General features: G+C 41.3%; 1 protein-coding gene across 2 annotated transcripts in view; it reads left to right on the top strand.

The window, feature by feature from the left end:
• Positions 1–13395, top strand: part of LOC107391562 (E3 ubiquitin-protein ligase SMURF2) — a 58672-nt gene that overhangs the window by 24995 nt on the left and 20282 nt on the right. For both annotated transcript variants that reach the window (XM_015968921.3, XM_015968912.3), the window contains exons 2-7: positions 5516–5554; positions 6991–7099; positions 8733–8866; positions 12082–12147; positions 12961–13045; positions 13230–13313. In XM_015968921.3, coding sequence (XP_015824407.1) covers positions 5516–5554; positions 6991–7099; positions 8733–8866; positions 12082–12147; positions 12961–13045; positions 13230–13313 — 517 coding nt within the window. The remainder of the gene's footprint in view (positions 1–5515; positions 5555–6990; positions 7100–8732; positions 8867–12081; positions 12148–12960; positions 13046–13229; positions 13314–13395) is intronic.

Genomic DNA, 13395 nt, shown 5'->3' with positions numbered 1-13395 from the left:
GTGTGGAAGTTAATCCCCTAATCTTCCTCTCAGCACCGTTTGGTAATGGGAGCCTGGTACATACACCCAGTGTAACCTAGTAGCTGCCAGTCTATTGTATCTCCATTGAAATGGTCAGCACAAAATTGTGTCAATTCATTCAAAGTTATAGAAGTATGGACCTGATTTATGGTTTCTCAATTATTTACCATATTTATAGTTAAACAGATAATTAAAAAATGTATTACTGACTATGATTTATTCTGAAAATTAATAGTACTGGTAATTTAAGCTTCCTTTAAGTGTTTTGCATTAAATGGCATTATTCTGGCCCACTTTATTTTAAATGAGCATATCTGACTGAATTCACACTGCGGCGAAACCACTATCCAGAACTACGCCTGCACGATACATAGCAAAAAAGAATATAAATGCTGACAAGTACAACACATTTAAACTTTGTGGGTTAAGTCTTCCTCTGAATTTTCTATCCTCAAAAAAATCTTTCAAGTTTTCAGTACTTTGTTTCCCTGCACTCAACATGCTGTCTGTTTCGGCCCATCGGAGGCATTTCTGGCTGCCTCCGACTTGGCGAGCTCTCCTGCTGTTTGCTCTGGCGGTCTAATTTCCTCTGATAAGCTGGTGGTTGGCGCTCATTCAGCCAGTCTAGTCAGTGTAATTTAGCTCAAGTGGAGATTGTCTGTTCCCATGTTGTTATTTTCTGAATTGTCTGCTTTTGTCATTCTTGGTCACGTTCAAGATCTTTTTAATTGAGTGGAAATTATATCGGCTTTGTTTTTGAGCCTCTTTAATGTGACTATTTTCTTTCTAGTGGCATGTTCAAAGTTTATTGAATGTACTCTGCAGATATACTTTAAATTGTTGGCAAATGATTGATACAGTTCCTTAGTTATGTTTTTAGAACATACATTTTTCTTGTTCACTGGTGCTTCTCTTGACTGGTGCTGCTTAGCCCAATTAGTCTTTTTGTAAATATCAGTTCATCAGAACACCAGGAGACACCAGGTAAAAAGGGTGAACTCCAGCTGTTAAAGGTGTTGTACACTCATTTATTCAACACATTTGCAGTGCGCTCTGGTAAGAATTAATGCCTTGTAAGTTGTACTCTGGGTAAAGAAAGCTATGATGTGCCTGTTTCAGGAACTAGAAGTGAGCCATATCACATGTGAGCCTGCCACTGATTAAATTTGCTCTGCAACATGGTTGTTTTATCTCACAAATAACACAAGCCTGAAGAAGTTCTGCTGAGTGGTGGAGTTGCTAATGCTAACGTTAGCTTCTGCTGGCCGAGTCGTTCTCTGCTGTTTTCTGGATGCTAAATCAACAATAGCCTTGCCCCTCATGAGTTAAGATGGGCAAGTCCAAGTGACAGTTTGACGTAGATCTGTCCGGCTTTTCAAATCCTAGAGTTTCATCATCTATTTCATCATCTCAATACCCTGCTCTCCTCCATTCCTGAGCACGACTGTCCCACAATGGTCCTTGGAGACATGAAAATTCACCTGGACAATCCCAGCTCATCAGGCTTCCTGTCACTAATGTCATCATTTGATCTAAAACTAGTACAAAGTCCTCCAACTCACAAAGCTGGAAAAGCACTTGACCTCATTTTCACCAGAAACTGTGCCATAGGCACAATCTCTGTCACACCGCTGCATCTTTCGGATCATTACTTCATCCATTTCAGCACAACTCTACAAGGGAGGTCCACTGCTTCCTCCCCAATGGTCTCATTCCACCGTAACCCCCGCAATCTGGCACCCAACCACTTCTCCTCTCTTGTTGCCTCCACTCTTCCACCTCCCAGCACATTCTCTGCTTATGAAGTGAATGATGCCACCGAGTCACTCTGCTCCACACTCTGCTCTTGTCTTAATAACTTGTGTCCTTTAGCCACTAGACCTGCTAGATCCTCTCAGTCGCACCCTTGGCTAAATGATGCCCTCCGGTCTCTACGCACCAATCTTAGAGCTGCGGAACGGAAATGGCGCAAAACAAAAGATCCTGATGATCAACTGAAATTTCATGAATTACTGTCCTCATTCTCTGCCAGCATCACTGATGCAAAGAAAGCTTTCTACACTGGCATAATTCTCAGCTCTACTGACTCTCAGAAACTATTTTCGACATTCAAAACTCTGCTCAACCCTCCGTCTCCACCTCCCACCCACAATCTATCAGCTGACACCTTTAGCTCATTCTTCACTGACAAAGTGGCAGCTATAAGCAAACAGTTTACTCAACTGGCCACTCCTGAACATTCGCTACCACAAACCCCTTCTATCCCAACCATCGCAAGCCCTACTGCTTCATTTTCCTCTTGTTCCCCTCTCACTGAGAACTGTGTGTCCAAGCTTCTCACGTGCAGCCGCCCTACTACATGCCCACTTGACCCCATTCCGACTAAGCTGCTCCAAGCTATTGCTCCTACAGTAGCCGCAGCAGTCACACATGTGATCAACGCATCACTGACATCCGGTACATTTCCCACCTCTCTCAAGCATGCTCAGGTTAAACCGCTGCTAAAAAAAAACATCTCTTCCTCCAAATTATGTGGAGAACTACCGACTTATCTCCCTCCTCCCTTTTCTGTCCAAAATCATTGAAAGGGTGGCTTTCAAGCAGATCACAGAATACCTCTCACAAAACTGTCTGCTTGATCCTTACCAATCGGTTCAAAAAGGGCCACTCCACTGAAACTGCTCTGTTAGCAGTGACGGCCGTTGCTCGTTCATGCCGCTTTGCGCTGTATAACATACGAAAGATCAGACCATACCTAACACAGCATGCCACCCAGCTCCTGGTGCAATCTACTGTCATCTCCCGCCTCGATTACTGCAATGCCCTCTAACTGGTCTTCCAGCCTGTACTGTGAGACCTCTTCAAATGGTCCAGAACGCAGCGGCGCGTCTGGTCTTCAATCAGCCAAAAAGAGCACATGTCACCCCTCTGTTCATTGAGCTCCACTGACTACCGCCTAGCAGCACGTATCAAATTCAAATTGCTAACACTAGCATACAAAGTCCGAGATGGTACGGCTCCCATCTACCTGAATCCTCTTGCAAAGGCTTACGTCTCGGCCCGGCCGCTCCGGTCATCACAGGATCGTCGGCTAGCAGTGCCTACACCACGCTCATGACAATCCAGACTCTTCTCATGCATCGTTCCACAAATGTGGAATGACCTACCAAGCACTACCAGAACAGGGACTTCCTTTTAAGTTTTCATGAAACTCCTGAAGACCCTGCTCTTCAGAGAGCATCTTCTAAACTAGCACCCTCCCTGCACCCGTCCCCCCTCTCTACTGTCCATTCCTTGTTCCCTCCTCTCCATGATTGATGTCAAGTTGTTGTTGTTATTGTTGTTGTTGTTAGCCTCAAGGGCAACATGCCGATTATCACTTGTTAGTCGCTTTGGACAATAAGCGTCTGCTAAACACAAACATTTTCTGTCAGAAGCTAGTGCAGGAGATAGGTCTAGGAGACTATTGTCATGTTCGGTCTGCATGAAAAACTCAGTGACCGATTATAATCAGAAATAATGATTTAAAATGTTTTTCATTGTTCCACACCTTTATAATCTCTTCTAGAGAAGGAGAAACAAATAATTTATTACAAAATACCAAACTCTCAGTACATACTAACTACATATTTCTGTTCTAATTTTATGTGAAATATAAAAACGATAAAATTGTTTTCCTCAGTCAAGTGTTTTACTAGCCTAAACATCTAGACCAGGGCTATTCAGTTTCGGGCCTCGAGGGGTGATATCCAGCATATTTTAGTGGTTTCTCTAATCCAACACACTAGCTTCAGTGGTTGAATCATCAGTGCAGTAGCTCATTAGGCTCTGCAGAAACCTGCTAATCACCTGCTGATTGAAATCAGGTGTGTTTGAAACAGGGTTAAAACCAAAACGAGCTGGATACTGGACCTCAAGGCCCAGAACTGAATAGCCCTGATTTAGACCAACCATGACGATAAAAGATTTAGCTTTGTGGGTTTGTCTAGTCATGCTGCATTTTAGCCTCAGCAGGTCTTCCATTGGACCAAACAATTTTGTGTCTAGCCAGTCGCAGTGCTCTTTTTGTGGGGAGACGCTGGGCGGGCTTAGCACCAGAGCTGTAATTGAGGAAAACTTCAAAAATGGGGTTGGCTCAAGAACGATGCTCGTTTGAAACAGCTTTGGTATCGACTTTGGACAACTTAGACTTGGGCTTTTCTTTGAGACACGAACAGATGGAAGTAGGTAAAGTGCAAGTCACCCCAGTCCCAGAGTCGTCCTCCACCCACACTTCCTGTTTGATAAATGCACCTAATGGATAGGGATGTCCCATTCCAATATAGATATCAGAAGTAATTAGACGCCGCCCCATAAAGACTTTATCAGATCATGTTGGACTGCGTCAAAAATCTCGGATATAAGCAGTCCATTAAGGCTTCCATTTTTGCAACCAATGGTTAAAGAAAATTGTATTTTTTTCATACTCACTGTTGCCTCTTGTTCTCCGATGGAGTAATATCACTTGATCAAGGCTTACATACATTTGATTTGTGCTGATATCGTATCGGCTTGATATCGGTATCGGTCAATACTGAATGATGCATTATCTGTATCGTATCGGAAGTGAAAAGGTATCGGGACATCCCTGCTAAAGGAGAAATTGCCTGGCGGACCACACACACATTGTCACTGCTCAGAATTAATGTCGAAGATAGGAGCCATAAACAAACACGTGTGCGCACACATTCACACCACTTGGACATAAAAACAACAGCAGGCTTCCTAGTATGGAGGATTTCTCCATCAGAGGACGGAGATGAAAGGGAGGAGAGGAAAGTTTAATGGAGAAGGAGAGCAGCTCTGAACAATATCGTTTCTTATCGTCTCTTAATTGTCCGAGGCAGCTGGAGGTGTGGCTGAGACTTGGCTCTAGTGCGGTGCCGAATAGCTACGTCAGAAATACTGGCTAACGTAGAAAATACCAGCTTAGCCAATAGCAATGCCTTATGTGGTTGTTTCAAAGTCAAATGTAGAGCAGACTTTTGATCTGAAGAGCGTTTTAAAAATTTATGTTTTAAATAACATGCCAAACAATGACCACATGTGTCTACAGCACTAACACTAATTTATACAGTTTATCAGCAAAAAAAGTTGATTTGGGGGTGACTTGCTCTTCAGGTTCTTAATTTCAGAAATGGATGCATTTGCTTCTGTTTCTTCTGTGATGTGTGGAGGACTGCCCTGTTGACTGATTTCTGTTGCGATGAAAATGTCACATTGTTCATTGCTCTGATTGAACTTAGCATTGTCCAAATGAAAATACAACCATAGACTCCGTCCAATGACCGAGCTCGGTCAATGGGTCGCAACCAGACTATATGTTTACATTTATTGGGCGGCTTGCCAGGCTACTCTTTTGTGACATATTTGTTAAAATCTTGTTTTTTGTCCAATATGTACACAGGTGCTTGTTTAATTTGTCATTAACATCTGCCCATTTCTTTTTTTCTAGTCTTGTGTGCAAAGAACTTGTCGAAGAAAGACTTCTTTCGTGAGTAAAGACTTCTGCTTTTGTCTGTGTATATTAGCAATTCTTGTCCAGTTTCTTCCATTTCCATTTAAATAGTTTTTAAGCAATTAGAGCCACGGGCCGCTAGTTGAGGTTCAGTTATGTACACTATTCCCTGATGGACAGGTTGGGCATTCCAATTCTTATCCCTTGTTTCATTTCCGGTTCTTATCGATTCCTGATTTCGATTCTTTCAAGTGGCAGGGTCCAAAACATTACATGTTTTGAGTGAGCCAGTTTACCACAGGTCTCAAATTAAGAAATAATCTGAAGAAGCCTCTGGGATGAGAGACAAAAGTCTTCAGCATAACCAGAAAAGTACAGCTGTTTTCAGCTAAAGCTCTCAGGATGATCATGTCTAGGATAAGAGCTACACCTACGTGTTGCAGCAGCGATTCAGTCAGAGGGGAAGCATAAAAATACCTATAGCTTAAAAAATGGTCTGAGCGGCAGCGTCTGACTGTTTGACTGTTGATGCTGCTTGTGTGTTTTCATTTCTGCAACTCATTAAAACTTGTATTAAATCTACTGTGCTGACGCATTTTAACGATCTTCCTCCGCGCCGTATTTTTCACTGCGGAATGAAAAGTTTACATCACAGAGAAAGTTCGACAGACACGTTTCTTCACATGTTTGCCGCTGTGCACCTGCGCAGCGTCAGGGGAGGGCATTGATCAGAATTTGCAGATCACGTATTTTTTTTAACAAAGCGGCCGCGGATTCCTCTTCTGGTCAAGATACTAGAAATCAAAACTAGGACTGGAATTAAAAAAATTTTAAATGATTCTGTGAAAAAATTACAGTTGGTCAAGGTTCCAGTCGATGCTCGATGCCTAACCCTACTGATGGATGATTGTGGTGTTGGAGCATGCGTTTATGTTTGATTTAAATCTAGCTGAACGTGTGTAGACCCGAACCCTTAGGGAAGTCCATGATGATGGAACAAGTTTAACTTGCTGTATGTTCCTGTTCCCAGAGGTATATCTTACCTTTTCAAGCTACACAACAGCTGATAAAAGCAACACGAGGAAACCCTCAGCCGATCATATTTCCAGCCAAACAAGACCCCCCCCCCCCCCCCCCCCAACTTATTATTGCCCTGCTCTCCCTGTTTGCTTTGAAACATGTTTTATTAAGTAAATACACAGAGGAACACTTTATGGTGTCCTAAAACTTGGGTGCGTTCTAAATTTAAAAAGCCTAGTTTTGTCACAGATGAATATTTAATAATAATAATAATAATACATTTTATTTCAAAGCGCCTTTCAGGACACCCAAGGTCATGTCAGTCTGAGTGAGTCGGATAGTTCCTGAAAAGGCTCACACCTGTTTCCTCTTAGACACAAGTAGATGGTCCCAGGAGATTAGCTCACCTTCTAAACAAACCCCCAACTGTTTTCCTGTTCCTACTTTTACAGGGTTGCCCGATCCTTTTGCCAAAGTGGTGGTGGATGGTTCAGGACAATGCCACTCAACCGATACTGTGAGGAATACTCTTGACCCAAAGTGGAATCAGCATTATGACCTGTGAGTCCGTGACAACACACACGTTAATAACCTGTGCCTCATAGAGAGACTAGTTGGTCACAATCTAATGTAACACATGCGGTAGGGTTTTATTATTATTTTTATGTTAAGTTTCATTCTAACAGACAGTTAGTTTACTCATTAATCGTCACCTAGTAGTCAGCTGTGATGAAGCAGGAACTTTTACTGACTGGTTGAGCTCTTTTGGTTTAATCAATAATGTGAAATGATGAGAAACCTTCCAACAAAGATGCTTCAACGTCGAATAAACAAGCGTGGAAGTATAAGTTTAAAAGGATCTGAAATGTTTATAGATTCTGATCTGGATGGTCTTTATTGCATCTACATTAATCTGTCTAGTGTTCCTTTGCCTCTTTGGAAGAAGCACCTTACTTTCTGCTTTACATGACAAAGATAATCTTGCAGTTGCATTTCAAACATTCCACACTTGCAGACTGGAGACAGATTGTTTTCAAAAGATCAAGTTTTTATTTCTTTAGATTTTTGTAACACCCCCCCCCCAAACACCAAATGTTATTTAGAGCTTCTAACTTTCACGCTGCTATGTGTTTTTCTCATTGTCCTGCTGTAGCAACAGCTGCAGCGTTTGGGCCACAGACTTTTATTTTGAAGATCTCCTTAAACCCACATATCTTCGCCCTCTTTACTTAATACTCTTTCTCCTTTTTGTTACCCACCCACTCCTTTTCCCCACAAGCAACCCTTGGCCTCTTCCTCTAGCTCAGGAAATGGCTAACATGCCACAGAAAGCAGATGGGAGTGTGGGCTTGGCCCATTGCCATCCAACCACACCTCCATCTGCAGACTCCAGCTTTTGGGGGTGGGATCTTTTTACACATGCTACAGATACCGTTTCCCTTCCTATCACGTTCTGTATGATGAATATCCTGAATAATTGTTTAGGAAATACATTTTAACATTTTATTTTTCACACTGTTCTGTCATGCCCTTGTGCCTGCAGTGCTTTTAACAGTTAAAATTTTAAATGCTTAGCAACTTGCAAAAATGAAAAAAAGAGGGGCTTACATATTTTTTATTACTTTTGACAAGAAAATTTTAAGAAATTTCTCCGTTCAGAGCTCTCACAAACTGTTATTAAAATTTTCTAAGTTGTCTTGTTTTGATGCCTTCAGTAGGAAAGCCCCCTCTGTTTGCAACCTGCATATGGTATATTATAATGTGCATGAGGATACTACACTGTAATTACATTCATGTCAGCAAGTGCAGTTGCGCTTTCGAATGTTCTGTGAAATGTGTGTTTACTGAAAGTGCTGTCTAGGCCCCAGACAGTGGTAGAACACATCACAGGGACTTCCTCTGTTTTTCAACCGCGACTAGACAGACATCAGCTGTGGCAGATCTACTCTCTCACACACTCACACTCACACACACACACACACACACACACACACACACACACACACACGTGTGCATGCATGCACACTTGACATCTGCTTGAATAGCAGCAACAAAGTTTTAGATATTTAGTTTTGGTTGTTTCTAAAATAATTTAGTTTCTGAGCATGTTTGAATCAATGCATGTTATCTATGTAGAAGATTATTAAAATAACAAAGTTAACTTGAAGGACTTGTCCCTCACTTTTCCCACCAGTTACATTGGAAAGACGGACTCCATTACCATCAGTGTCTGGAACCACAAGAAGATCCACAAAAAGCAGGGCGCAGGTTTCCTCGGCTGCGTCCGCCTCCTGTCCAACACCATCAGCAGACTCAAAGACACAGGATGTGAGTACCTGTTTGGATTCCTGTCTGCATATGTGTCACTGAGCATTTGCTGAAAATAGGTCACAGATGTGTGGTCTCTTTGTATTCTTTCTGCGTGCCTTGAATGAAAGGTGCAAGTCAGACTTGTTTGCAAAGACTGATTCAGAGGCACCCTGCAGCAACAGAGTAGATAAATAAACAATTAAACAGCAACCAGGTGGTTAGCCGAGCCACGGTAACTGTTGTTTTCACGCTTGTTGCGTTAAGATCGTCTCAAATTTGTGTGAAAGATCAAGTTTCTCTAACAAAAGCCATTGAATACGTCCAAAAACCTGGTTTGATCACAGAATCGTTCATCTGGTACTTGTAGTTAATTTGTAAGCTAGGCTAATTGTCAATAAAGCATTGAAAGGATAATTTAGGAACTTAACTGTAGACTTGCTTGTCTCAACTTTAGCTCCAGACTGTTGCAGCACTATTGTCCTTCTTTGATCTTCAGATTTTCTATCTGGCTGCACACGTTAGCTTCCCAAGTCCTCTAGTTCATTCTCCTTTATTTCAGTCCCTCCTGCTGATTTCTGATTCCTCGTACTGGAACCTAGCTTACGCTATGTACCAAACGTAATACAGTCAAACGCCTCCACAGCATTACTGCAGTTTCAAGTATGTCTGCTCAATTTCAGCTGCTGATGAGCCGGTTTCTGTGCAGCCATCATGACAGAAGTTATCTCAGTCACAAGAGGTGAACTGAGAGGCGTGCAAGATGACAGGAAGCCTCTATTATCCTTTTGCTATTGTCATGTGAGCTGCTTATGTTTTTCAAATTCAATTCAAAGATACTTTATTAATCCCAGAGGGAAAGTCATTTTGATGACTCGTTTCATTTATTGACTCATTTACTAACGTTTTATACATTCGAACATGTAAATGCATCTCAACAAAGGGTTAATCTAACTAGGGATGCACCGATGGATCGGCATTTGATCGTAATCGGCCGATAGCGCCCCTATCGGTTTTGATCTGAATTTTCAAAATAGATCAAAGCAAACCGATCAGGCACGGTAACCAGTGTAGCGGTAAACCCCGGTAAAAAAAAATAATAAAAAAGTTGACAATAATAACCGTCTTGTTTTAAAAAAAACGATATTATCTTGGTGGATTACCGTGGCTGCGGTGTAGGCGCGGTGACCCTTACCAGCCACCGTATCATCTGCTGAAGTTGCCGGCGGCACATGCACGCTTTGTTTACAACAAAACTTTCTTGAAGCTAAAGCTGAAATAATGGTCAAAGGAGGAGACGGCAGCGCTCAGGACATTTATTATCCCTCAAAGAAGACAAAGTCGGAAGTACGGGTATCTTTTAGATATGTGAAGAATGCCGAGGGAGTTTATAGAAGACGGACGGCTATCCTGTTTGCAGCACGAGCAGAAAAAGTGTCTGTGAAAGGCAGCAACGCTTCTAATCTCATGACACATCTGCGTGACCATCACCCACAACTCTACAGTCAACGCAAGGCAAGCTAACGTTAGCGTTTTAGCTAAAATGCGTGATCCGAGGATTTGGGTTGAGGGAGAACGCAACGAGTGGCTATATCAAGCAGCCGCAGCACCGCTACCTGCATATAAACCGTGTCGCGGACACCGCCATGTTGAAATGACGCTATGCATTACGGGGCTCCCAGGGGCAGATAAGAGTTGGTCTCTCTCCGAGAATAATTATGAATTTAACAACGATTACTGCCTGATGACATTTTCCCACATCTGCAAAGCTCACTGGAAGGACACAAACCGAGGACAATATTTTCCTGATATAGGGTTTATTACTCAAGTAAGGGTAAAAAAGTATCTGATTAGAAGGCTACTTGAGTACTGAGTATCATCTGATCTAATATTTTTAAAATGATGACATCAAACAGACATAAAATAAGAAGTTATGGGCAAATATTGGTATTTTAAAGACTAAAGGGGGAAAATGTAAACAAATAAACAACATAATTACAAAATAACACATTTTAGGCAAAATTTAGACACAAACTGAGGACAATATTTTCCTGATATACAGTGTTTATTTAATTGTGTGAAAATGTAGCACGTTTAAAAAAAATACCGCAATAATACCGAAAACCGTGGTAATTTTGGTCACAATAACCGTGAGGTTAAATTTTCACACCATGACAACCCTAATGATTAGGTTACATTTCCTTTATTCCCAGATTATGTAGTTTGTAGCACTCATTATAATGTTGTAGAACATTTCTGGCCAATCCACGTGATCGGTATCGGTGATCGGTATCGGTGATCAGCATTCTTTGATATCGGTATCGGTGATCGGCAGCAAAAAACCTGATCAGTGCATCCCTAAATCTAACTAAATAAAGCCGCTCTTAAAGTGGAGTTGTTTATGTTGGTCTACTTAAGGGCCCGTGTTCACTTTACCTACTTCAGTCTGATGCAACATTTTTACAGCTCAGATGAATCAGTGTGGTAAACGCTTGCGGTGTAAAGTCTGTCAAGTTTTTCTCTGAAATCTGATTACCGTTCTTACCATGTGAGACCTAAACCATCCCTGTTTAGTCTAGACATGTATCCGGAGCGCGCGCGCACACACACACACACACACACACACACACACACACACACACACACACACACACACACACACACACACGATTGTTCTGTTTTTTTATGTATAGACAGTGAACAGTTTTCCATGCATCTTGCAGGCAAAGCAAAGATTAGTTTTGAGTTTTTGCAGCACTGAAGTCTCTTTTTTTTAAATCATTGCCTGATTTACTCATTCATTCTTCCCTTTCCTGTCTACAAATGCACGCACGCACACACACTCACACATTTTGTCTTGTGTCTGTGTTTCAAACACTGCAAACGCACCTACTTACATTTTAGTTCCTCTTCCCCCGGCCTTACGCAGATACCCCGGCTCACCTTGTGTCATAGGGGCCATTTTTAGTGTCAGAAATGATACCTGCTCAATATTACGTGTGTTTATAATATTATGGCTGATTTGTGTAAAAATACAATGACCAGCAGGATTTCTGACCTATTAACTGGCGTGGATGCCATAAAAGATTTGTTATGTGAATATACAGAAGACTAATGTTGACTCTTAAAGCCATCATTTAAGTCTTTTTTTATTTTTGTGCTTCTTAATTATTTTACATCGTGAAAGGATGTAACTGATAAGTTTTATCAATGTTTATGTTTAATATTGTTTGCAGATCAGAGGCTGGATCTGAATAAGCTGGGCCCCAATGATAACGATACTGTGAGAGGACAGATAGTCGGTAAGAACCACCGTTTCAGTTGGACGCTATATATTATATAGGTCTAGGGCAGCACAATATATCGTAAATATATTGTTATCGCGATATCAGCATGCACAATATGCATATTGCAAAGAACAGGTGAATAGCGCAATGAATGGTCAGCTCAAATGTTTGCTACTCATAATGTGTTCGGTCAATCAAACAGAAGCACTGTGTGTGTTTTTAACAAATCAAGTAGAGCTCTTCACCCATTTGGCCAAATGGATGGGTTCTCATAGGTTAGATGTCTGCCCCCGAGGCGGACGGCACTTAGTTTTGATGGTTAGCAAACACCTGAGTTAGCTTTGTTCATGCCCTTTTTGCGGGTTCTGCTTTTCCCGGGATCCACTGATTGCCCTTTCTTGTTAATTTTCTTTTTCTCTTTCCTCACACTTTTTGCTTTTCTCATTTTTATGATTTTTTTAATTTTTTTGTTTTTCATTATTTTTTTCCTATGTTTAGTTTTTATTTATCGCAAGTAGTATCATCATCGCAATGTTAATCATTGTTATGAAAAATTGCAGGTTTTCCTAATGTCGTGCAGCTCTATATAGGTCTTTATTTTTGTTATGTCTTCTTTTGTAAGATCAAAGTCGGAGTATTTTATTTATGATCTGAGCTGACATAGTTCACCGTGTGGCTGTTTCACTCAAAAGTTTAGAAGGGAATAAAAAAACTTTCCCTAAAACTCTTAACTGGAATCTGGAGGACTTAAATATTATTAATCATCATAATTAAAGCCAGCTTAGTGAAAATTCACTGATCTGACTTTGTTTTTGTCTTTGACTTCAGTAAGTCTACAGTCCAGGGACCGCATTGGGTCTGGGGGACCAGTGGTAGACTGCAGTCGCCTGTTTGACAACGACTTACCTGATGGGTCAGTGCTGTGTTTTTGTTGGTTGGTTTTGTAGGATTTCTGATTCAAAACATTCAGAAATGTTTGTGAACATTTGCACTCCCATATTTAAGTGTGTAAAGTTTTACTCTGAGGTAGCATATTCATGGAGTAAGCAATTAGCCACTGATTGTTTTAAGTTTGTTTCATTATTTGCACAAAACAGTTGGGAGGAGAGGAGGACGACTTCTGGAAGGATCCAGTATCTGAACCACATCACACGCACCACGCAGTGGGAGAGACCCACCAGGTACCAGCTGCAAACATTCATTAATGTGGAATGAAGCTTTAAAATAAACTTCTGTCTGTCTAAAGGTTGGTTTATGCTTGAC

This window comes from Nothobranchius furzeri, chromosome 4 (genome assembly GCF_043380555.1).
Source record: "Nothobranchius furzeri strain GRZ-AD chromosome 4, NfurGRZ-RIMD1, whole genome shotgun sequence".
Classification (NCBI taxonomy): domain Eukaryota; kingdom Metazoa; phylum Chordata; class Actinopteri; order Cyprinodontiformes; family Nothobranchiidae; genus Nothobranchius; species Nothobranchius furzeri.
Note: the sequence above shows the minus strand (reverse complement) of the source record. Positions and strands in the feature narration are given on the sequence as shown.